The sequence below is a fragment of the Carassius auratus genome, chromosome 32 (assembly GCF_003368295.1).
Source record: "Carassius auratus strain Wakin chromosome 32, ASM336829v1, whole genome shotgun sequence".
Lineage (NCBI taxonomy): Eukaryota > Metazoa > Chordata > Actinopteri > Cypriniformes > Cyprinidae > Carassius > Carassius auratus.
In genome coordinates, this window is record NC_039274.1 from 21,013,068 (window position 1) to 21,039,973 (window position 26,906).

Consider the following 26,906-nt stretch of genomic DNA (forward strand, 5'->3'; position numbering starts at 1 on the left):
TTATTGTAAAGTATTATCAATATCTATATACAGGACAGTCCTGAAACATCGGCTAAGCACAGAATTACAAACCTAAACACTTAAGGAGTAAAAAAATAATTAATTGCATGTCTCAGTACAACGTGACAAACAAAATATGTTGCATTTGCTGTTCTGATGCAGGCCTCTTATTAGAGCAAAACTACACATACAGTATTGTTCAAAATAATAGCAGTACAATGTGACTAACCAGAATAATCAAGGTTTTTCGTATATTTTTTTATTGCTACGTGGCAAACAAGTTACCAGTAGGTTCAGTAGATTCTCAGAAAACAAATGAGACCCAGCATTCATGATATGCACGCTCTTAAGGCTGTGCAATTGGGCAATTAGTTGAATTAGTTGAAAGGGGTGTGTTCAAAAAAATAGCAGTGTGGCATTCAATCACTGAGGTCATCAATTTTGTGAAGAAACAGGTGTGAATCAGGTGGCCCCTATTTAAGGATGAAGCCAACACTTGTTGAACATGCATTTGAAAGCTGAGGAAAATGGGTCGTTCAAGACATTGTTCAGAAGAACAGCGTACTTTGATTAAAAAGTTGATTAGAGAGGGGAAAACCTATAAAGAGGTGCAAAAAATGATAGGCTGTTCAGCTAAAATGATCTCCAATGCCTTAAAATGGAGAGCAAAACCAGAGAGACGTGGAAGAAAACGGAAGACAACCATCAAAATGGATAGAAGAATAACCAGAATGGCAAAGGCTCAGCCAATGATCACCTCCAGGATGATCAAAGACAGTCTGGAGTTACCTGTAAGTACTGTGACAGTTAGAAGACGTCTGTGTGAAGCTAATCTATTTTCAAGAATCCCCCGCAATGTCCCTCTGTTAAAAAAAAGGCATGTGCAGAAGAGGTTACAATTTGCCAAAGAACACATCAACTGGCCTAAAGAGAAATGGAGGAACATTTTGTGGACGGATGAGAGTAAAATTGTTCTTTTTGGGTCCAAGGGCCACAGGCAGTTTGTGAGACGACCCCCAAACTCTGAATTCAAGCCACAGTACACAGTGAAGACAGTGAAGCATGGAGGTGCAAGCATCCTGATATGGGCATGTTTCTCCTACTATGGTGTTGGGCCTATTTATCACATACCAGGGATCATGGATCAGTTTGCATATGTTAAAATACTTGAAGAGGTCATGTTGCCCTATGCTGAAGAGGACATGCCCTTGAAATGGTTGTTTCAACAAGACAATGACCCAAAACACACTAGTAAACAGGCAAAGTCTTGGTTCCAAACCAACAAAATTAATGTTATGGAGTGGCCAGCCCAATCTCCAGACCTTAATCCAATTGAGAACTTGTGGGGTGATATCAAAAATGCTGTTTCTGAAGCAAAACCAAGAAATGTGAATGAATTGTGGAATGTTGTTAAAGAATCATGGAGTGGAATAACAGCTGAGAGGTGCCACAAGTTGGTTGACTCCATGCCACACAGATGTCAAGCAGTTTTAAAAAACTGTGGTCATGCAACTAAATATTAGTTTAGTGATTCACAGGATTGCTAAATCCCAGAAAAAAAAAATGTTTGTACAAAATAGTTTTGAGTTTGTACAGTCAAAGGTAGACACTGCTATTTTTTTGAACACACCCCTTTCAACTAATTGCCCAATTGCACAGCCTTAAGAGCGTGCATATCATGAATGCTGGGTCTTGTTTGTTTTCTGACAATCTACTGAACCTACTGGTAACTTGTTTGCCACGTAGCAATAAAAAATATACTAAAAACCTTGATTATTCTGGTTAGTCACATTGTACTGCTATTATTTTGAACAATACTGTATATTGTACACTGCAGCTACATTACATGGTCCTTGGATGAACAAGTGATGGAAGTAAAGTAAGTGTCATGCAGAGATGTTATATTAAATGCAAATGTGCTACAGGTTTTGTTTTCCAGAGAATCCATTTATTCACATAAAATCAAGAAATGATAACCTGAAATGTGATAAAGCAAATCAAAATGTATAATGGAATTAGAAAATATGCAGCACAGTTTGTACAACTCAAGGTGCGATCACAAATGTAAAACTATTTGGCTCATTTTAATGGGTGATTATTTGTGTCAAATAAGAATCTGGAGTTTGGTCAGAGAAAGCCTGGTTTCAAAGTGACTTTTGCTGTCCTTCATATATTGCTACACTATTGACAATAGAAAATTGACATTTTTTTGCCTTTGAAATTTCACTGAAATATCATAAATGACTGCATCTTAAAGTTTCTTCACATTTTCTGTCATTTAGTAATTATACAATTTTTTGTGGGTGAAATCCAGTAAGATTTTCCCATGTAGATTTTGTAACTTGTTAAAGTCAACCATGCAAATTCACATGTTGATGAACAACATAAAACTGCTTGGTTTGACTTCTGTGTGAACTGAACTTCATACACTATTGACAATAGACCTTTTTTTTTCTCATAAAACTTAATCGTAATGTTGCAGATGTGACCGCATCTTAAGACTGAATAAACAGTTAGTGTTCATATTATAAAAGGTCAGAAACAACAAAACTAATTAGTTTAATATATTACATGTACCTGCAAACATCTTGACAGTTTTTCTTTAAACTGATGTCTCTGTTGTTAGTAACAGTTAAAGACTGCATTAAAAATAAATCCTTTATATATGTTGCGAAAGCAGACCTTAAGCTATTCTATGTTGTATGCATTTTGAAAAGTGGTATACTGAACTGTTATTCTGTGTATACATTTATTAATCCAAAGAGTAATACAGACATATAAAATTAAGGTATAAATAATGTGTGTAGAATTCAAGTACCAGCTAACATTAGACTGAGTGAGGAGCTTAGCGCTTGCTACCTTTAGCACCAGTTTATGTTGCAGCACCAGATACTTCATTACTGGTTTTACATCTGATCTGCCATCAGCTTCAATAAATAAAAACATCTGCAAACTTGCAATTATGTGGAATTGCGCTCTTACTTTGTGGTTCAAAAGAAAAAAAAAAGAAAAAAAATGGACGACTTTAAATGCAGTCCTAAATTCCTAGTTAAAAGATATGATTTTCCATCAACAGCTAATCAAAAAAGAAAATTCAATTACTATAGTAGTTACTGCAGTTATGATGTATATTTATAAGCCAACCTGGTTTCCTTTAGAAAAAAGCAATAGGATTTATTGGATTATTGTAGAAAATAAGCTCTGTGACCAATAAAAGTTTGATTCTTAAAGGGGTCATATGATGCGATTTCAAGTTTTGCTTTCTCTTTGGAGCGTTACAAGCTGTTTGTGAATAGATACAATCTCTAAAGTAGCAAAGACTAAAGTCTCAAACCTAAAGAGATATTAAAAAAAAGTTGTCTTGTTGACTTGTTCACGCCCCCCAAAAATGCCTTGTTTAAACACGCCCCCACATGTCTACATCACGATGTGGGAAGATTTACTTAACGGCGCCCAAATGTTCATGCCAAGAAAGTAGGTGTAACTTTGATTCTCGTTGTAGTATTGTTGTTGCCGCCACCATGTTGTGGAGACACTTAGTTTCGTTGTGAAACATAAATACTTTGTTTGGTCTTCCAAAAGAGGAAACAGCTAGAAATCAGTGTATTTACAACACTGATCCAGAACAGTTAAACCCAAATATTCAGATGTGTGTAGCACATTTTATGGAGGACTGTTTCCTGATCCTGGGAGAGTAGACTATAGTGCCCCCAGTTTCTGACTCAGTAAGTAGGTTTACATATTTAAAGGATTTGCCACTGATGATTCAAACGCAAGTTTTGAGCAGTCAACAAACGTCTCGTTTGTAATGAGTTTTATTGTTTTTCTGTTGTAGCACCACAGTATGAAAAGGGGCATAACATTTCCATCACCCACTTCAGGCATTTGGCCAATCACAATGCACTGGATAGCTGGAAATCAGAACACACCTCGCTTTTCAGAACGATGAGCTTTGTAAAAAAACGACGTGTTTCAGAAAGGCGGGGCATAGAGGATAAACAATAATTTAGTGGGTTTTGTATTTTATTTTATTTTAAACCACATAAACACATTTCATTACACCAAATACACAAAATAATGTTCTACATCATATGACCCCTTTAAACATTTTGTTCATCATGATACTCTTCACATGATGCATTTTGAAGCTTAAATGCAATCATCAACAGTTGCATGACTTAAAGGTCACCACCACTGAGCTTCTGAGAACTCAAAAAAAAAAATTACAAAAAAAAAACTTTTCCCTGATTGTTTGCATAACAATAGTTTGCAAGAGCGCGATTATAAACACAACAATGCTGTCCAAGCGAATTAGTGAGTACATGAGTTTTCATATTCGGAGTTCTGATGTTTAATTTCATTTACAACCTGTGTAGTCCCATTTAGCCTCCTGTTAGCAACCATCGTTTTTAAGACGAGAAAAATAAAATGACAAGGGGGTTTACTGATGCATGTTATGCCACAGAATGAAAACATCATGAGCTTGTTAACCACAAAACTTATTTTAGGCATTTAACCAAAAACCCATGCAATAAACCCACTGACTTTGAGCCGGAAGAGCTAAAATGCTAACTATACATGCTACAATGACATCATCCCTGCATCACTCTATAGTGAGACGGCAAGATGGTCCGCTCTGCATTACTACCACTTATCTGAGATGATGAATGGAAATAAGCACTGCTTACTGTGTGTGTTAAAGGATGTAAGGACAGAGAAGCTCCCTGATGAACTGTAGGTTAATGGCAACAGCTTGACCAGACCAGATGAAAGTCTGTCCAACAATGGATTGGCCCATATCTGCTTTGAATATTTGTGTGTCATAATCTTGTGTTCCCTGGCTTAAAACAGTCATTCGGATATCCCCCTGTATCTCAGCGACTTGCAGTGTGATCACCGCCCCGTGATGGCAGCCCGCATGTCTTGCAGCACTTTGCACGGACGGAAGGCACTTGACATCGGCCGAGCCATTGGAGAGTCTGACAGAAGCGTAATGTCAAATGGTTCTGGTAACACAGCTGACCTGAAAGACACAGAAAACAACCTGCAGTTAGGGTAGCTCTAGAGGGGCGAGATACCTGTGTGAGATACATGCACTAGTGCATTCACACATTTGTCCTCAAGCCAGGCAACACATTACAGCAACACAGACACCTCAAGATGGGCAACAACAAATCACACACACCTCTGATGCTGTGGATACCTGAAATAAAATCAAGCTGACTAAATATATACCAAAGAATATTTATGAAATTAAAATAAAATTATAATGGCTGCACAACAAAACATAATTAAGGATCCTTTTCACATTTCCGGTGTTCTCAGAAGTGGTAGTCATCAACTGACGGGGGAGAAAGATGAGATGAGATGAGAAAGATGCGAAGTTTAAAGAAGCAAAGTGTTATTGACAGTCCTACTGAATACCACTAAATATCACCCCAGCAGACCCTTTCCTTCCCACATTGCCACTCTGTTCACAGGCACGTAGTGGGAGAAGTGACGTTGTGTCTCAATTACTTTTCTACTTTATCAAAAATCTCTGTCTCCAAAACCCTCATGTATAAACACAGACTTCTTACAAAACACAATGAAATCTTGTTCCTATGCACACAGTGGATTTTTAAAAAATGCGAATGCACATATGTCATAAGTATTTATTTTTATAAGTGGTCTTTAAAAAAAGCTTTAAATAAAGTAACAAAAGTTAAGTCTATAACAATTTACAATAAGGTTCCATTTGTTAAATGGGTCAAATGATGTTGCTAAAGTGAACATTATTTGGTGTAATGAAATGTGTTTATGCAGTTTAAGGTTAAAAAAACACATTATTTTCCACATACTGAACATTATTGTTTCTCTTCTATGCCCCGCCTTCTGAAACGCAACGATTTTCACAAAGCTCATCGGTCTGAAAAGTGAGGTGTTCTCTGATTGGCCAGCTATCCAGTGCGTTGTGATTGGCCGAATACCTCAAGTGTGTGACGGAAATGTTACGCCCCTTAACATACGGTGATGCCCTGTCTGGCCGGAGTGACGAGACATAAACATAAAACCCATTATAAACATGATACAAACATGATTTCTAGTTGCGTCCTCTTTTGGAAGGCCAAACAAAGCCATGGCGGCGGCAACAACAACACTACAGCGAGAATAAAAGGTATGCCTTCTTTCTTTGCATGAACATTTGGGCAGCGTTATGCAAATCTTCCCACATAGTGACGTAGACATGTGGGGGTGTGTTAGAATGAGCCGTTTTAGGAGGGTGTGGACGAGTCTTTACTTTTATAAAGAATCTGTCTTTGGATTTGAGACTTTAGTCTTTGCAACTTTAAAGATCTTTTTTTATGCACCAAGAGCTGATAACACTCCAAAGAGAAAGGAAACTTTTAAATTGCATCATATGACCCCTTTAACATTAGTTAACCACATTTATTAAAGGGTGTAGTTTACTAAAAAATTAATATTAATGTCCTACGTCATTCGCTGGACGCCACTCTCTTATGAACATGTATACACCAGTTAACAGAAGATAGAGATTAAGGTTTATAACGTTTTAAATATGGATATTATTCTTACCCAAACACATCACTTCGCTTCAGAACACCTTTTTTAATGTTTATTTCACTAGCTAGGACCACGCCACAAACCAGCTATGCAACTGGGGAAGAGTAGAAAGAGGATGAAGGGGTCAAGGGAATGGGATGATGGTCAGGTTGATCAGGGCAGCTTGAATTGATGGCTCAGGGAGACTCAGGGTGGGGGTACCGTCTCTAGCGTATATTTAGGCCAGACAATGAGGACCCCCTGATACAACCCGATAGAAATAAAATGTGGGATAAGGTTGGCTGAATGGATGAGAAAGGGAGGGAAGGGTGGGTTCGAGAGAATGAGACTAGCAGAGCGGTATGAGGTGGCCCGGTATATATGGAGGTTTGGAAATCAGGTGATTGTTTGAGGCGTGGCCCTGCTCCCGAACTTTAGTTAACCTCACTTAACTCCATTTATCAGATGATACAACATATTATAAGGTTGTTTATAAAGCATTATGCATGCATTATAGTGCAGTAAGAATAGCCTCATAATGCATAATAATGAGGGTATAATATATAATTTTACCAACTTTTTTTCAGTGTACACTTGGAATAAGAAAGCAGTTATACAGAGCTTTCGTTTTTCAGAATGTTACAGAAATCACCAGCTGCTATAGAAAAGAACATTTATTACAAGCATCCGATCATTTTCTGCCTGTAAGACCTTGAGAATATAATGCAGTGCATATTTTGCATCTCACATGAAGTTCATAAATAGTTACCTGCAAAGCATTCTTACTAAGTGTCCTAGTTTTTGCTTTTTCTGTGCTCACGGACACTCATTTCCAGCCTGTGAAAGCTGTCATGTCCTGTCAGCTCAAAGAAAGTTTAAGCCCACAACACTTCACATGGTGCCCAGTCTGCACCGTGACCCTGTCATTCAAAGTTCATTCAGTCACAGGTTATGTGTGATTCACAGTACAGTTACCATATTGACAATAAATCAGTGCCAAATAAGGCACAGACCAAACCAACAAGCAGCAAAAAAATTAAAATAAATAAATTAATAAAATTAATAAAAAATAAAGAATGAATGGACTGACCATTAACTAAAAAGAACGTATGTTTTATTACAAAAAGAGGATGAATTAGAGCCTAATGACATTTCATTTTATGAGTCACTTTTACATGTTACAAGGATCTTGATTGATTAAATTGCAGTCTCACTGGGCGTTCAGCCTGGCCTCATAAATATATGCAAATGTATAGTTAGAGTTTGCTGCTGTGATGATGCAAATGCCAACCAGGCAGTGAGATCTGGCTACACTTGATGTGGCTCAAAAAAATCCTCAAAACACTAGGCAGCTAAAAATGATTTGATGACTGCTTTGAAAAAGATAATTAGGGTGTTTTTATGGTGCTTTTCCGGTTCACTTTTGGGGGGTTTTCCACTGGGAAACAGTACCTTTATGCAATTATGCCAATAAAGTTTTGACTATGATTGTATTTATCCCCATTTATGATGATATATGAGCATGTTGTGTTTTCATTTAAAATGATAAATATAATAAATAATATAATAATTTCTTAATTCAAAATAAGATATTAATGAATAAATTCCTGATAATCCCGGGGTTGCTATGGTCATGCAGGTTTGTTTATGCATTAAACAAATTAATATCTCGTGACCATAACATTATCACGTTCCCATTAGTTATTATTATATACTTTTTTTTTTCTCTGTGCTCCCAAACTACTAAATGCTGATGTAATTCTGCTTTGGTGGAGAGTTAAGATTTTATATGTGGCCAAAATCACTAGAAGAAAATGTGCATTAGAGGGTATTTATACATTGTCTTTTCATGATCGAATTATTATCTGATCAGTTAAAACATTTTAAAATAGGTACAGCAGTTCTTAAATGTGTTACATCATATGTGCAAAGTCATCGTATAGGATTAAGGAAGTTTTGAATTAGGGCTACATGATAAAGACAAAAATAATACATTTCCATTTACCTTAATATTGTGACCACTATTGTTAATTTTCTATTAATATAACCAATATTAAAATACTACAGTATTTTGTTGTTCGCAACTGTATGCCATATTCTTTATGTAGGCTATACAAGTTGTACTGTTTAAAATTATTGTAAATCCATGATATTTTTTTTTCAGGATCAACAAAGTTCAACAGAATTTATTTGAGAATCTTTATATATATGTCGTTTACTGTCAGCATTAAATTATTTGTTGTGTCTTTGCTGAATAAAAGTTTTAATCTTCTCCCTCTTACTTTATAATAATAATAAAGCTTCCTAATCATCTGGAAGAAGGAGGCGGGAACTGGCGGACAATCAAAATGAAACTTTAATTGCCCCTCACGGACGACTGATGCGCACAAATAAAAGCAAAACATAAACTAACGCCCAGGTCCTCTCTCGTCCTTCACTGTCGTCGCTCCAGTTTTATATCCTTCCATCTCCTACGTGGGACTCGAGACCGGTGGTGGGTCGCAGGTGTCGCTGATTTCCCAATCACTCCACCGGCCTCACTCCTCGTTCCCACGTCCCTCGGCCGTGCCCCACTCGTCACATACCCCCATCGCCCCTCGCAGGCCTGGGGGTAGCCTTGAGACTGCGCTCACGGGGACCTGCTGGAACCTGTGGGTAGGACAGGTGAGGCGAGAGAAAAGGAAATGGAAGGAGGAGCGACAGAGACGAGAGTGGGGAGAGAAAAAAAAAATTCCGTGTTCACTATGAGTATTGCATCATGCCGTATGGGCTTGTTAATACCCCCTCCGTATTCCAGGATTTCATCCACGAGGTACTCCGGGATTTCCTCCATAAGTCCGTCTTGGTATACATAGACGATATCCTAATCTATTCCAGGAGCTTGGCAGAACATCAACACCACGCTGCGGAGGTCCTGCAACGCCTGAGGGACTACCAGCTCTACCTCAAAGCTGGAAAGTGTTCCTTCCATCAGCCCTCAGTGCAGTTCCTTGGCTATACCATCGATCGCAGTGGCATCCGGATGGACGAGGGGAAGGTGAGCACAGTCAGGGACTGGCCCATTCCAACCACCATCAAAGAATTGCAACGGTTCCTTGGCTTCGCCAATTTCTATAGACGATTCATACGCAACTTCAGTACCATCACCAGCCCTCTTACCAATCTCCTCCGCCAAAAGCCGAAATCTCTCTCCTGTACTCCAACCGCCACTGAAGCCTTCCAAACCCTTAAACAAGCCTTTACGACCGCCCCACTCCTGGTCCATCCAGATCCCGATCGACCTTTCGTGGTGGAAGTGGACACCTCAACCACCGGAGTGGGATTGGTCCTTTCCCAGCAGCAGGGGAATTCCAGCCGCCTCCATCCATGCGCCTTTTTCTCCCGTAAACTCAACCCGGCGGAGGTAAACTATGACATCCGGAATTGGGAATTACTAGCCATAAAACTAGCCCTGGAGGAATGGAGACATTGGCTAGAGGGAGCCAAACACCCATTTCAAGTCCTCACTGATCATAAAAACCTTGAATACCTTCAAGCAGCCAAGAGATTCAATCCCAGACAGGCCCACTGGGCATTTTTCTTCACCCGCTTCCAGTTCACCATCTCGTACTGCACAGGGGTGAAAAATGTGAAGGCCGATGCCCTATCCAGATGTTACACTCCCGAAGAGAAATCTGAAAACCCAGAAACCATCCTCCCAGATGATATCATTGTCTCTCCGATCACCTGGTCTGTTGACACTCTTCCTCCAGCCGAACCTCCTAACAACACCCCGCCGGGTTGCCCACCGGGACACCTTTACATCCACAGGACACGGCGCACCCCACTCATCCACTCCATGCATACGTTAAACAAGAAAGTAGCCTAAATAAGAAAGTCAAATACACCCTGTCTAACGGACGCGAGCGACGCAGCGCGACAAAATACTCATTATAATCAGTGATGCTACACTGGATGCAGCACAACACGACATGATAAATCCCCTGTCCGGTCAGTGACGTACTGACACACAGTTCAAATGTCCTGTGTAGACACTAAACAGACTAAACCTGTTGCAACGCGGTTGTGTTGCATCCGCTTTACTTTCCGCCACCAAGCGAGCTCATTAACTCATCTACACGCGCTCTCTTTGAAATAGGAATCGTTGCCATATTTCGTGTTACCATCTTTTATTTATCGCTGTCTCGTTTGTATTTGGCCAGTTTGGAGAAAGCACACCAAACCTGACCATCCAGCGTTTGCGATCACGAGAACTTGTGCAAAAGCTGATGGGTGACATGAATGCAGATGACTCCTGATCGGCGATGTGGTATTTGCTTTCCCAACAAGATCCATCGCCCAACACTAAATTAATTTGCTGAATGCATAAACTGTATTTTCCTGGGCTCAAATCTGTCAATATAAACGCTCTGTTTGAGGTAATTTGTTAATTACCATAGACTTATAATTTGCAACTATTACAGCTATTACACTTATATACAAAACTTTGTATTGTGCTTTGTGACGTCACGTGCTCTACCGCCGGTGGCAGTAGACAACCGCGGTAGTGACCGACCACCACGGTGACGCGGTTGTCAGGGCAACCGTCACAGCCCTAGTTGTGGCCATCAGCCTGTCCTCCGGCTATCACCCTCAATCAAACGAGCAGACGGAGAGGAAGGTCCAGGAGATTGGACGCATCCTCCGTACCTTCTGTCACGGCCACCAGAACTCCTGGAACCAATTCCTGGGGTGGGCCGAGTACGCTACTAACCACCTCTATTCCCCTGGTCAGGTGAACCCTCAGATGTCCCCGTCATCGACTACTGGTTCCAGGAGAGCGAGAGGGTCTGGGACGCGGCACATCACCAACTACAGAGGGCACTTCGCAGACGCAGGAACGACAGCCGACCTTCGCCGATCCAAAGCCCATACCAACCCGGTCAGAACGTCTGGCTGTCCACCCGGGACATCCGCCTGCTTCTACCCTGCCGCAAGCTCAGTCCCAGATTCATTGGCCCGTTCACCATCACCCAGCAGATAAATCCGGTTACATACAAACTCCAGCTTCCTCCTGAGTACCAGATTCACCCCACATTCCAATTGTCACTCCTTAAACCTCACCATCCTTCTGTTTCTCCCTACACAGAACCTGGCGAAGCCGACACCCCCCCTCCTCTCCTCCTAGATGACGGCACAGCCTACACAGTCAAGGACATCCTGGACTCCCGGCGGCATGGTGGGCAGCTGGAATATCTAGTGGACTGGGAAGGATACGGTCCAGAGGAACGTTCCTGGGTCTCACGCAATGACATCCTGGATCCCACCTTACTTGATACCTTCCATTCCATTCATTCCAATCGACCAGCTCCCAGGGGAAGAGGACGCCCACCACGTCGTCAGGGTCCCCGGCCCTCAGGAGCCAGCCTTGGGGAGGGGGGTACTGTTACAAACACTCCAGGTTCCACCTCCACACAATCACAGCGCACACCCTAACCGGAGTTCTAAGGGTGTACTCACACTAGCCAGTTTGAACCGTGCCCGAGTGCGTTTGACCACCAAAGCGCGGTTCGTTTGACTAGTGTAAGTGCTCCAAACCTTGCCCGGGCGCGGCTCGATTAGCCGGCCCTGGCCCGCTTGGAAGAGGTGGGCCAGGGCACGGTTCAGTTGGACTCGGGCGCGGTTCGCATGCAGTGTGAGCGCTAACCGTGCAGGAGCACGGAAAAGGACGCGTTGCGTAACAGTTTTGCGACGCTCCAAAACCAACATGACAGGGAAAGGGTCGCTTTGGTCTACGGCAGAGGTGCAAAACGCATAAAAACTAAAAACTGCAAAGTCCTTGCTGCACTTCAGCTGGTACCTTGCAAACATCCTCATACGAGCAGCACGATTACGTGAAAATTTTCGCGCCACTAAGGCGACACATCTGTTTAACAACAGGCTGTGGACCAAACAACACAAAATTATCCACAAAGAAAACAGAGCGATGCACTCCATTGTGTTCAGAGAGCGCCGCTCTTCCTGTTTATCCCGAAACCGTCGCACCATAATGACGTAAGCATGCTCCGGCACGAATGCTGAAACCCTATATGTGAGTGCAGGCCAGAGGGGGAGTGGGGAGGGGGGACAATCGTACTTGGGCCCGGTTCATGGCAACCGTGCCTAGTGTGAGTACACCCTAAATCACACCCACCTGCTTTAATTGAATAAATAAAATGATGAAGAAGTGCAAAAAGAAGGATTGATGGCATGAATGATTTAAATTGCATTCTCTTTAAGTGTGTGGGTTAATTACCTACAGTATTATCATATTATCATAATTGAATAAATAAAATGATGAAGAAGTGCAAAAAGAAGGATTGATGGCATGAATGATTTAAATTGCATTCTCTTTAAGTGTGTGGGTTAATTACCTACAGTATTATCATATTTTTTTTCATTTATATATGCTATAATCAAACGCGCTGTTTGATTCATCGCCACTGACGACACTCGATGATCACCTCTCATCATTCTGATCACAGTCTCTTTCAGAGCGTTCGCATTCGATCGTCCACATTCTGGGCCTCGAGCGCCCACTCACAGACTCATCGCAGGCGGATTCTGAGCCCAACCTCCTTGCTCTCCGTCAGTGAGATTCGCGGGCCGAATTCGCCATCTTCATTGTCGCGTTTAACGCCGAAACTGAATTCCCTCTCCCGTCGCGGCCGCTCTCTCACGCTTCCTCAGCGCTCTCATTGCACGTCTTCTAGAATCCAGAGCCGAGGACAACTGAACCACGGGTCGCCTTCAACACGCTCTTAAATCCAAGGTATCCAGTTCAATCGTGCAGATAACAAACAGTTATTTCAACTATATTTAGTTCAATTAAACTTCTGTCATGACAAACTTTGAGCCCCCAGCACTTCCGGCAACTCTACTCTCCGTCACACGTGACGTCACTGGAATTCTCCACCACAGCATCAAACCACAGCGCCCCCTTGCGGCAGGCAAGATGTAATTCCACCTGCACTCATTCAACCGATCTCTCTTCTCTATGCTCACATTTCATTTATAACTCCTCTCACAAACATCCTTTCATCCCGACATCCATTCCTATACCCTTCCTTTCAGCTGATTACAGCAATACGGCTCACAGCCCAAAGACATGCAGGCTGGTCAAATTGAACAGTCTAAATTGTTCCCCCCTTGACTCGTATGTATTAAAGACTTGTGCACGGATTGATTTTATGTATTAACTGATTTTGCCATGACATATAGCCTCATATGCTGGAAAAATGGCTCCATGTTTTCTAATAATTTTCTCCAGCTACTTCTAAATTCCAGATGCCCATTCACCGTCCCTCACGCCACCCAAAACTAAAGGAGTGACACATCTTCTGTATTCTTTAGTCTTCACTCATGCAGACCAGCCGGTCTCCCTTCAACCTCCAATTCTATTTAAATCTTCTTTTCATTCTCTACCTCCCAACCTCCCTCCCTCCCCGCATCTTGCAACACGCCCCCCTCACAAACATCCTTTCATCCCAACATCCTTTTTTCCACCCTAACTTCAGCTGTTTACAGGAATATGGCCCTGTGTTTCTAATTATCTAACTAATCTGACAAGCACCGTGTCATAATGTTGTTACTTATGCCCAAATAGCATTATTAAATCTGCAGCTATCATCACCTCCTCCACCACAGCGGTACCTCTGGTGGATGACCTCACAACTAACAACAGCACCACCTCTACAGTGCCCAGCGGTCGAGCCTGCAGTTAACAACAGCACCACCAGAAGCGCCTCAGGTGAAACGATCATTTAGCTACAACAGCACCACCATCAGCGCCTCAGGTGAAATGATCATACAGCTACAACAACACCACCAGCAGCGCCTCAGGTGAAATGATCATACAGCTACAACAGCACCACCAGCAGCGCCTCAGGTGAAACAATCATACAGCTACATAAGCACCGCCATCAGCACCTCAGGTGAAACGATCATACAGCAACAACAGCACCACCAGCAGCGCCTCAGGTGAAACGATCATACAGCTACATCAGCACTGCCATCAGCGCCTCAGGTGAAATGATCATACAACTACAACAGCACCGCCATCAGCGCCTCAGGTGGAATGATCATACAGCTACAACAGCACCGCCAGCAGTGCCTCGGGCGAAACGATCATTCAGATACAACAGCACCACCAGCAGCGCCTCAGGAGGAACGATAATTCGGCTACCTTCCCTACCCCCTCCCCCTCCCATACCCTCTCATCCTCAACCCCTCCCCCACTCAAGTCATCCTTTCATCCCATCATCCTTTCTTCAGCCACTGACAGGGCCGCCTCTTTTCAACAGGCGCCTCCACACCTGTGCATTCCGTGATGGAGCCACGTGAGAAACTCCTGCTCTCCTAACCCTACGATACCAGCAGACTGACTTGCAAAGCACCTCCGCACTCCTGTCAAGAACATGACATAGTCGACAGGCCACTAGCTAGAAGAGCTGTATACGGATGCAATACCATAAGTAGACTTCAGTAGTTAATATGGTGGTTGCCCGGTTGATTCTGAACAGCCTCCGGAAGTCAGTTCCTACAATTCACAGTCAATCAACAGCATTATGAAATGTGTCCCATAGTCATAATATAACATCCTTGGGGGTTTGAATAGTCCGATTCTACTCATCTGCTCAGATGATGCAGTAGAAATTGGAAACATAAACTAGGGACGATTATGTTTGGCAGTTATGCAATTCATGCATAGGCCAACTTAATCTACTCAACAACAACTCCTCCTCCGAGCAACTCCTATACCACGACTCCTTAATCTCATAAACCGACTCTTGTCTCGTTTCCCATTCCGGAAGTTAGACTTGGCTCCGGAATAAACATGCATCTCTCGCCGGTCATACCACTGACCAAACACCAAATAGGCTTCCCAAGAAGCCATTCTTAATCGCCTTGCTCCAAGCATGATCTTCACGATACCTCTCCGGCTGGAACTGTCTCAAAGCTTCCTTCCCATCAACCGACCCACTGTATATCTTCAACTTAACATCTCACTCTTATTCCTTCCTCAGATCCCCACGTGCATTTAAACCTACTTGAGGGATCAACTATTCCTTCGAATAACCACTGGCTGCGATTGCCCAGCTTCTCTCTTTCCATCACATTCATATTTAAAGGCTTTCGAAAAGGCATACTGAGCTCACGTATCTCAACTCTTCCCAACTTTGGGGGTCCTCATTGTCTGGCCTAAATATACGCTAGAGACGGTACCCCCACCCTGAGTCTCCCTGAGCCATCAATTCAAGATGCCCTGATCAACCTGACCATCATCCCATTCCCTCGACCCCTTCATCCTCTTTCTACTTTTCCCGAGTTGCATAGCTGGTTTGTGGCGTGGTCCTAGCTAGTGAAATGGAGTTAAGTGAGGTTAACTAAAGTTCGGGAGCAGGGCCACGCCTCAAACAATCACCTGACTTCCAAACCTCCATATATACCGGGCCACCTCATACCGCTCTGCTAGTCTCGTTCTCTCGAACTCACCCTTCCCTCCCTTTCTCATCCATTCAGCCAACCTTATCCCACATTTTATTTCTATCAGGTTGTATCAGGGGGTCCTCATTGTCTGGCCTAAATATACGCTAGAGACGGTACCCCCACCCTGAGCCAACAATTCAAGATGCCCTGATCAACCTGACCATCATCCCATTCCCTTGACCCCTTCATCCTCTTTCTACTCTTCCCCAGTTGCATAGCTGGTTTGTGGCGTGGTCCTAGCTAGTGAATTCCACATTAATTTTAGAGCTGTATATTCAAGACAAAAACAATAGTCTCATTTATTATTATTGTTTTTTTGCTGAGAAGTTTTGGGGGGGGGGAAACTGGGAAACTCAATTAAGCCTTTGAGACCTCTGGTTTGTTTTCCATACTGATTACTACATACAGTATGTTAACACAATACTTTAAGATGTACAGCAACACAGAGTTAACTTGTTACGCACATTTTATTGCTGCTGTAAGTAGGTAACAGCTGGCTTTAGTTGAAATTGCATGCAAATCCACTTGTGATCTATTTGGACAATGCCAACATAATTAATTCCAAACAGTTATGCAAGACCTCTCTTAACATCCAAAACACTGTCAGGAGTGAGGGGCTCTGAGCTGCAGTGTGCCTCACCAAAATAAGTATCTAAGGCAAAAAACTAAAACAAAAAAACAATACTATTAATAGCCCTTTGGGATGCCATGATTTATAAATCTAAAGTGGGGAAGTCCACACCAAGAAAGTAATTCTTAAAGGCACCCAGGATAGAAAATCAGTGAAACCTCCCCTTAGTATCACAAAAGACTGTGAGACCTTCCAGTTGACACTATGAAAATCTGAGCCAAAAGAACCAGGTTTTTGGCAGTTAATCAAGTAGCTGATTAATTCAAATTCCAACATCAACAAACAAACTGAAACAAAGTGCTGTTAATAAAGGACATCATCTAGAGAATAGCATCTTAGAAAAGGTTACTGCCTCAAAACTGAACAAACTATGAAATTCCTCACTATAAATTGCAAGATTCAAAATCTGGCACGGAACATCACCTTAAACTCTGAAAAGTCTGTATGGATTAAAATGAATAATATATCACAAGTTGAGTTTTTTCATCTAGAAAATGATTTCACATAACATAATGACATAATTATTTTTTAGAAATAAAGTCATTGCACCCCAGCTAATAACCATGAAGTCTTTTTTAGTTCCACTGAAGTGAAATAATTATCAGCAAACATTTTCCCAAAACTAATCAAAAGTGGGTGGATTTCCTTGATAATTTCTTTTAAAAAGTAAGAAATTAAACATGCACCACTAGACCGCTCATCACGAATCACATTTTAATTGGCACACTGAACTAAAGCAATTTTCTTTGAACTAACACGACAGGCCTGGCGGTACATTTCAAAGTGATGTTGATGGTAATTAAAGGCTTTGAGCCAGGTGAGCTGTGTTTGAGGGGAATTCTTCCCAGGAATATGAAGGAGTAAAGGTTAAGGGAGGAGGCATTTTCTTGCTTGAAATTGTCCAGTTTGGTGATAACTGCAATCTGTGAGCTTCGAGTAAAGGACAATATTTGAATAATATAAGATTCTTGTAAGTTTGACTAAAAACTCAATATTTGAAGGTTTAAAGTCAGTTCTCTTTGCTCAAATGCCATTTTTTAATTTTGACTTTAGAGCTAAGATTCTTTAAGTTTTTTTTTTTATCATCTTATTTGCCTTAGAATGCAACTCTGGTCCATGTGAAACTCTTGTTTCAGGTGAAATCTGTATGTGTTGTTCACTTTATATATCAGAATAATCACTGTCTGGTTGGACTGCGCACACAGGTTTCTTCTCTCCCCAGTGACCCATGACAAAAGAGCAACAATGAAGGAAGATTCAGGGGTCCGTAAATGGCACAGTCCTTAGCAACCAAACCAATCTAAATGTGCTGCACTTTATGGAGCTTTCAATAGCAAACCCAAAGAAAAGTGGATTTTTCTCCCTCTCTCAGTATGATTGCTTAGAAATGGAAGCCAATTTCTTTAAACCTAAAAATGTCATTAGTATTCATGCTGCCAGGTAACTGCAGTTCTAATAACGCACACCATATTTACCAGAGCATACTAAGTGTACAGATTTGTCCAAGTCATAGCAGAAGAAAAAAAAACCCTTTTGGCTATGGCAGCTCAAGGATGAAGTGTAATGTAAAAAAACATTGCTTCTTTCCTCAAAGACTGGAAACACTGTGGCTCTGTGGCATTTTCAACAAATGTCATTATTCAAAAGTTTTTACTTCTCCAATTCTGTCTGGTCCACACAGATTTTACACACAGAAATTTTCTTATTTAACTTCCACTTTAAACATTCTTATTAATATCAAATAACAAATGCTAAAATATCAGCTCATTTAAGTAATTGAAAAAAAAAAAAGACAATTGCACCCTGAAGTTCTTCACATTTTAATTTAACTTTAATTCTACTACCTTAAATTCCCATTTGAATTCTACGTCATTTCAAGGTCAGTTTAAAAGGGAATCTCAATTCATGTGAATCCACGGTCTCACAAAGCACCACTCACCAAAGGGGGTGCTGTCACAGTCATGAATGTTACACTTCTTTGTGTTCTTCGGTCGAGGTTCATGATCACAATCTACATGCCCAGTTTCATCCTCGAGCTCAGCCTCAGTGTTGACACATTTGACCAGTCTGTGCTGAACACCTCCTCCACAGGATACTGAGCACTGTCAACAAACAATAGACAAGCATTTAAAACACCCATTACAGTTTCTCCAATTCATTCATTCTGGGCCAACTGCCCTTTAATTATCTTCCATCAGACAGCTCTGCGCAAGAACCCATGACAACTGATTACTGTCTTTAAAGGAATCATATCCTACATTTTTTTTAATCTATTTATTTTATCATAGTATTTTTTCAATGTTTAGTAGATATGATGACATGCACTTCATATCATTAATCAGAATGAATCCCTAAATATTGCAGTCCATTGCATGTCTTCCAAGCAAAACTTGTAGTGCATGGTTGCAATGTTCAGAACCAGAGAAAGCCACAGTGATAATGTCACCGGAGTTACCATGAGTTGTAATTTTTGCCTTGGTGACACAAAAAAAAAAAAAAGAAAGAAAGCTCAGCTCCACTGCCCAGTTTGAAAGACATAAACATGCATGTTCATATGACGTAAAGGTGTTTTGAACCTGAATCGGACTATTTTGTCAGTCAGATTTAAGTTTTCACATATGAAGCCTGTATTAATAATACATTATAAGGGTATTCTTGAGGCATTATCATGAATGCATAATGAATTATAAAAAAAAAAAAACGTTATAATATGTTGTACAATCTCATAAATTGTTTTCAGAAATTACCACAAAATATTCACTTTGTTCACGTTTATACATTCACATCATGAGAAGGAATGGAGTTTGTCTGCAGTTTCTTATTCTCTACCACCTTCCAGTTTTATGGTGCAGATTTCTCTCATTGTGCTGCTCTTATAAAACCAAACAGATGTTCTTGTGTATGAGCCAGGTTTGAATAGGGCAGGGTGAAATTTTACTTAAATTACAGTCTGTTTTTCACACAAAGTATTCCAGTGACACTGATTATATGGACTACTTCAATTAGTTGTAACTATCCTCTCATTTTTATTTATTTATTTGTTCTGTAATTGTAAAGCATAAAGGTAAAAACTATGTAGGTGTACTTACAAAATTTCTATTCAGATTAACGAAAAGTTTAACTCTTTAAGCAACACAGCAGTGGAAGTGAAAAGAACATTTTCGGTGGTTTTTCCCAATAAAATAGTTTTATTATTCACCAGAAAAAAGGATGAAAGACAATGTTTATTTTGTTCACACTTTTAAACAGATGGATTTGTATCTAGTGCAGAGACACACCGTCAAACTGGCTGACTTAAAATACTTCAAACTGAATGTGTCTCTCACCTGACCCCAGGATCCGGTAATCCACTGGTTGCATGGATGCACATTGCACGCCTGGATGTTTGTGGGCTGTAGGTCCTCATCACATTTCTCAGTTTCAGGGCAGGTGACCAGCCTCTGCTGCTTCCCACCTCCACACAGCTCTGAACACTGTGGGCATATAAGGTGTTAGACACAGAGATGAAGAGACTAGCGTGAAAATCAAGAAACAGACACAAAGAGCTGAGGAGGGAAGAGTGAAAACCAGCCTCTGAATTGTTATTATTTCTATTTTTATTATTATTATATATATTTTTTAATGATTCATACTTTTTATTTTCTTCAATGGGCAAACAATACATTCAAATAACAAATACTTAAATATTTTTTAACCCTTTTCCCTACCCAAACAATGTGTAAGGTACAATTATATGTAGATTGCTATCATACACTAGATCCAATAAACACAAATGAAATAAACTTAAAATGAAAAGAAAAATAAAGCACAATAAATTATTTACTAAGAGGAGATATCCTCTTCTGTAGCTCGGCAACTTGTCCTAAAAATCCCACATAATAGATGTCTAAACTGTAAATATATCCCAAAAAAAAGCATTTTATTAAGGCCAAAGGTTTGGGTTAATTGGTTGGACAATTTCAAAGTGTCAATTGTTATAAACATCCCCAAACTTCAAACTACCCTTCTCTATCCATTCCTTCCAGAGAAAAGTTTAATTTCAGATACACAATTTAGGATTCAACAAAATACTTGAGGCTGTGTTCAAGTAGGTGTTAAACTTAAATGTTTTTGCCATTCTCTTCCAGATTGATTGGAGATTCTGCACTTTTTAGGTGGTTTACTGGACAGGCATTGTATTATTGGAAGGGGAGGTAAGATAGCTTGTTCAACATTAAACCAAGGTAGGGCCCTCTTGGATGGGAGGTACCAATGAGCCAAATGTCTCAGGCTGAAGGCATAATAATACAACAAAAGTTTGAAGGGCCCCAATTGTCAACTGGCTGTTGCAACTTATTCATAAGCAAACCATGGGCACGTATTATTCCAAAGAAATGACTTTGGTTAACTTATCAAACTTTTTTAAATATTGCAGAGGAATCTCTACTGGGATTGACTGATGTAAATCATAAATTTTCGAAGGCAGTTCATTTTAAAAACATTCACATTACCACAAAGAGACACATTTAGTGATGACTAACTCCCTACATTGGTTTAAAAAAAATGCAGTAGTAACGGTTCAAAATTCACTCTTACTAAATGTTTCTGAGGAAAAAAAACCAAGGTATCTTATACCTTGTTTGGGCCACTGAAAAGGAGTGGGCTTCAGACTTTGACAAGTTAACTTTATAACCAGAAAGCTTAGAAAATTAATTGATAATCTTCAACAAACATAGCACTGACTTTGGAGGATTTGAGACAAACAACATGTCATTTGCATAAAACATCAATTAACCAGCCCCTAAATTTTTTAATTACTTACCTGCCCCCAAGAGGATGTATACCACTCTAAACAGTTGTGGATGTTGCAGGGAATTCTGACAGGAGGTCTGGGGTAGGTGGCCTGGCAATGAAATGGCCGCAGTAACCTCTGATCTCGTGTATCATAACACAGAATCTCTCGGACCTTCACTCCTACACCACAATTCTTCGAACACTGCCAAATGATATATCAGGAGTAGCAACTTCCATAGTTTTTTTTATTCATTGAAAAAGAATATGTTTAGCTACATATATGCACACTTACTTTACTCCAGTCTCCAATTTTCCATGCGGAGCAGGGTCGAAGGTAGCAGCGACGCGCTGGCACTGGCCTAGTAGGTAAGTCACAGTCATATTCATCACCAGTGCTGCAGGAGACTGACCTCCAGATGGCACCAAGCCCACAACTTGTTGAGCACTATCATACAAAATCATTTGCAGTATAAAGCACTGTTTACATTCAAATATGTATGCATAAAGTGCTTAAAGTGATTTATCCAAGTAGGACATGTTCCTGGAGAATCTCTCTAACTATTCAAATTTTAGAGTTAGGTTGAAAGTTAGAGGTTATGAGTTTCAACAACATTCTTGTAAACATAACATTTACCATTTTATGAAATCTTGTGTATGTGTGCACATGCATACACAGTCAGATTTAAGGTCAGATAGTTGTGCCATGTGATCCCTCATATCCATTTATGTTGCTAGAATAACATGAAACAAATTTCATTACCTGAAAGTTAAAGTTATGTGTTTGTTCAAATCTGATGCTTTGGTGTCATTATAATTCAAGGACTTTTATCATTGGGGCCGACTGCGGTTTCTCAGCCCATGCTGGTTTCATATCTAGTGAATGAGAGGAATGCATAATTAACTACTCACAGCACTCCAGTTGCCTTTTTCCCAGTGTGCAGGGGAGGCTGATGGGGAAATGGAAGGCATGACCAGCGCAGTAGGCATCAGAGGGTTAGAATGCACTGAATCCTCAATGCTAGTGCCCTGAGATGGCTGATCAGTAAGAGTAGAGAGAGTGTGATTCACCCTAGCAGGTCTCAGCTTTTGTGCAACAACAATCTTATTGTTGTCAATATTTGTCCAGTGAGGCAAGGGGACCGGAGTTCCCCAAGGTTCTATTCTAGGCCCATTAGTCTTTGTTGGTGTAATGGCTCTAGAATACCAACTTTGAGTCTTTGCTGCAGTTGTAGTGTCCGGAATCTTAGTTGGAGTGAAGAGTGGGGGCTCAAAATCATTGTCCATTTCTGTAGGAGGTAGAGCTATTATTCCAGCTGTTGAGGTCATGCTACTGTAATGTTTGATTGGGACAGAGGAAGTTGGAGAAGGAACATACTCTTGTGAAATGCTATCTGAGGTTGTAGTGAACTCCCTTACAGTAAGCCATGGTTCACTAGCCTTAGTGTAAATTGCTGGTTCGGTCAAAACTTGATATTTTCCAAAGTCATGACTTGTAGCACTGCTGAGAAGCTCCAACGGGTGAGAAGTTGCACTCTGTGTGACTGCTGGTGAGGCCGTACTCCATTGTAATGGAGTAGTGGGAATATGAACATGTCTGTTCTTATATGTTTCAAACTGAAACACATAATCTAAATGAGGTTTATAATTTAGAGTGCCATGGTGTGGTTCACTTTCACTTCCAGGATCACCTTCACCAAAATCCTCTTCATTCTCATCTTCAGTTATTGGCGTTTCAGTTTTGTCTTTTTGATTGCCTTTGTAATGGTCATGGTTATTTGAATTTCTGTTCAAATGTATATGTGGTTCAGGAGTTAAAAAGAAGTTTGGAAAAATTTCATAAGATAATTTCTCCTTGTTTTGAGTGAACACATCTAAAGTTAATGACGGGTTTCTTGTAACACTGGTGTCCTGACTTAAGCCAATATCAATGTCCTTCCTTGTGCTAAATAACTTGGTAGTTGCAGAGGATGGTTCAGTTGTTGTAATAACAGGGAGGAAATAGCCCTCAGCAAATAGCTCATTATTATTTTCGTCGAGTACATCTTTCTTTTGAAGTTCATGACCTTCAGTACCCTTGTTTGTAATGCTGTCAGAGCGCATAGTGGTGGGACTGTGTTGGTCCGCAATGGTGGATGGTGATGAGGTAGTTATAGGGACATCTGCCTCTGTCGGAGAAATGTCTCCATGTTTTATTCCTGAGTTATCAAACATATCATTTTCAGCTTTATCAAGGTCATACGACAGATCCTCATGGAACCTTATAAAATTATAGTCATAATAAAAATCATCAACTCGTAGATTTTTCACAATAGAATTGTCAGTGGACTTTTCAACATGACTATAATGTTGGAAGTTGTCTTCTATAATGTCATTGGGGTCAGCATTGCCCCTGGGCTGATTTCTAGTAGTACTGAAGTGGGCTATAACTTCTATCTCATTGAAAACTTCTTTGCTGGATGCTCCACTTCCTGACCAGTTGTTGCCAAATGTATCTAAGTTTATGGGGCAGTCCTGAAGATAGCATGGCATAGTTGAATTAGGCTTGGCTTTCGGATCACAGTCCACACCAGTATTCCAGCTGCAGGTCACGTCACGTGTCTGGAAACCAGCTCCACAGCTCACTGAACACTGTGGAAGAAGCAGTGCATAAGAGCTGTCAAAGTCAGAGAATTGTCTCACAATGATTTAAAAATAAAATGAGACAGTTTTGTATAGCAATGAGTTATACAAAACAGTTTTGTATATTGTTGTCCCATAAAACAAAATCAGATGTTTCTCTTATGAGAAAGCAAGGAATAATCATTGTGTATATTGTTTGCAGTATTGACAGCATTAGATGAATGTGGAGTTGAATGTTTTCTCTTTTCAAATATTGTACTATAGTGGTACAATAGCATATATGTTGAAAAAAAGATACAAGCTAAAAAAATAAATAAATTGTTAAAGCCTTCTTTCCACCGTTAAATTATATTTATGGTTTCATTAAAACATTACATTTGGTTTAATATTAATCTAAAGTATTTAATTCTCTGAAAGACAAAAAACATTAATACAGAAATGATTTAATATTAAGACCATACCATATATTACCAATACATTCCCTTAGACATAAGCCAAAATGTTACTTAAAGTTGATCTATATATTGGCTTTTTACCATTTAATTTCACCATAAACAAAAGCTAAACTGTCTATAATATGAAAGTAGAATATTCATTTCAGATGAAACTAAAACTAAAACATTCACTAAATATGCGTAGGCACAGATCTTTGCGTGAAATGTGCGTACGGACGTTTTCACGAATAAATCATGATTCATCAAAAACTTTCGTACTAAAATTTATTCTAAATGTACGAAAAGATTCAAGAACAACTTATACCACACGTACGCAATTATCATGTACAACAATATATATTTATATTTTAGAGGTCCAAACAACAATCACCTGATCTATCCTTATATAAACGGTGATTAATGTGTCTCATCTTGTGTTTAGAGGCATTGGAACACTTGGTACTGCTTAAAGATATCGCGGCGCGTGCTCTAAGGAGATAGCGCGTCTTTAGAGAGCGCACAGATATGTTCGCTGAGAGTGACGAATGGCTGTTCAGTCGCTTTAGGCTGCCCAGAGAAGTCCTCATTGATTTATGCAATTCACTGGAACCACACCTAAGCCACATCACCAACCGCTCTCACCCTATACCACCTTATCTCCAAGCCTGTGTTATAACTAGTGCTGTCAAAATTAGCGCGTTAACGCATTCGATTAATTTGAAATATTTAACGCGTTAAAAAAAAATAACGCAATTAACGCGGATGCAGTTTTTTTTTTATTTCCAGTTGTGGCCTATGTGTGTTCAACGTGCAAAGAAATATGGATAAGACCAAGGAAGGACTTTTAGACGGAAAGTTTCAGTATAAAACTCTGCCGGATTACTCTTCAGTCTGCCACAAGAAACATTACTCTTCATTTAGTCTGCCACAAGAAACAGCAACATTAAAATCATGAACTCAAATGTCTTTGTTTAAAAAAAAAAAAAACAATGACTCTAACAGTGCGTAAATCAGACCTTTCTGTAACGCTAACGTTAATAAGCTTAAACGAAAATAACGAAATAATTGTGTAGCGAGTATTTTTTTGTACACAGTGCCGCGAACTGTCAATCACTCCTGTGCGCGTGCATCACTGTCCTCCTCGCAGCTGAAGCAACTTGCGCTCTCTCTCTTCATCAAGCTTTAAAACAAAAAGGGGACAAAAAGATCATATTGTCTTTGTGCATAGGCTATAGATTAATTACATAAATGAATATCTAAATTTGTGCCTTGCCGTCTACGGTATTTTTTTAGAACTTAGAAAAAAGATGCTGCAGCCAATGAACAGCCAGCGGGGGCGGCAGGACGACTCAACCTCCGCAGACAGTTTTTAATGTTTATCAGACAATAAATACTCAAGATTTTGCTTTAGTATAACTCACAACGAGTTTCACACACCTTCTCCGGCCACGTTGAGTTGTTGACACTTAACAGTGGGAAAAGCGACACATGCGCTATTCACTTGTATAACTTAAGGGTGAATGGGTAATGTAGTTTCTGCTCTGGGTGGGATGAATTAGGAAGCTTGCATTGTGAAGGGCGCTCTGAAAATCGGCAGTGCAGGTAAAAGATTAAAACCTCTATTAAAACAGATGTCCAAATGAGCGTACCGGTACGCTACAAGCACGTTCTGGGCGCACGGAGAGGTGGCGGTACGCTCAAGAGCTATATTTGGAAGTGGCGGTACTCAGTACCAGTGCGTACTGGCCCACTTAAAGCACTGGCAATGACTATACTTTGGAATTCTTTTGCAGTCCACTTAGAATTCAACATGGAAATCATTTTTGTTTTTTATTGGCATTGATTGTTTTGAAATTCAAATGGTACTTACATGCCTGTGTTTTTCTTTCTGTAATAAATATGGCTTTCAAGCCAACAGTTAATTTGGAGGATATTGATGGTTTATTGCAGGTATGTTGTTTACATGAGAAAATCTGTGTTACAAGTTAAACAAAAATTCCAATAAACAATCATATTTTGAATTTAAATAGTTTCTTTGTCTTGAGTTTACATTTTACATTTACATATCCAAAAAGTTTCAGTCTTTTAATTGCGATTAATCGCGATTAATTTAAAAAAATTGTGCGATTAATTAGTTAATTTTTTTTAATCGATTGACAGCACTAGTTATAACCCATGCTTCTTTTTTACCTGTGCCCATTATGCCAGTGGATACACTTTTAAATAACAAATTTTTCCTGGCTTCCACCTCCGACAGCAAAACCTCACGTTCATTATTGTTAAAGTTATTTTTCTTTGTCTTTTGTTTCGGTACCATAATTGTCTTTCTCTGTACAAGTGCCTCGTTGTGGAAAGCCCTTATATGGAGCTAGTTTGGGCGTGAATTATGCTAATTACTA

The 26,906-nt window shown here is 40.2% G+C and overlaps 1 protein-coding gene across 1 annotated transcript in view; it reads right to left on the minus strand.

Moving 5' to 3' along the window:
* Window positions 1-3,997: 3,997 nt before the first annotated feature.
* Window positions 3,998-26,906, minus strand: part of LOC113051812 (A disintegrin and metalloproteinase with thrombospondin motifs 7-like) — a 91,990-nt gene continuing 69,081 nt past the window's right edge. The window contains exons 19-24 of the mRNA XM_026215919.1: window positions 22,364-24,082; window positions 21,747-21,899; window positions 21,483-21,656; window positions 20,008-20,154; window positions 18,621-18,783; window positions 3,998-5,023 (exon numbers count right to left, since the gene is read on the minus strand). Coding sequence (XP_026071704.1) covers window positions 4,875-5,023; window positions 18,621-18,783; window positions 20,008-20,154; window positions 21,483-21,656; window positions 21,747-21,899; window positions 22,364-24,082 — 2,505 coding nt within the window. The 3' untranslated portion in view covers window positions 3,998-4,874. The remainder of the gene's footprint in view (window positions 5,024-18,620; window positions 18,784-20,007; window positions 20,155-21,482; window positions 21,657-21,746; window positions 21,900-22,363; window positions 24,083-26,906) is intronic.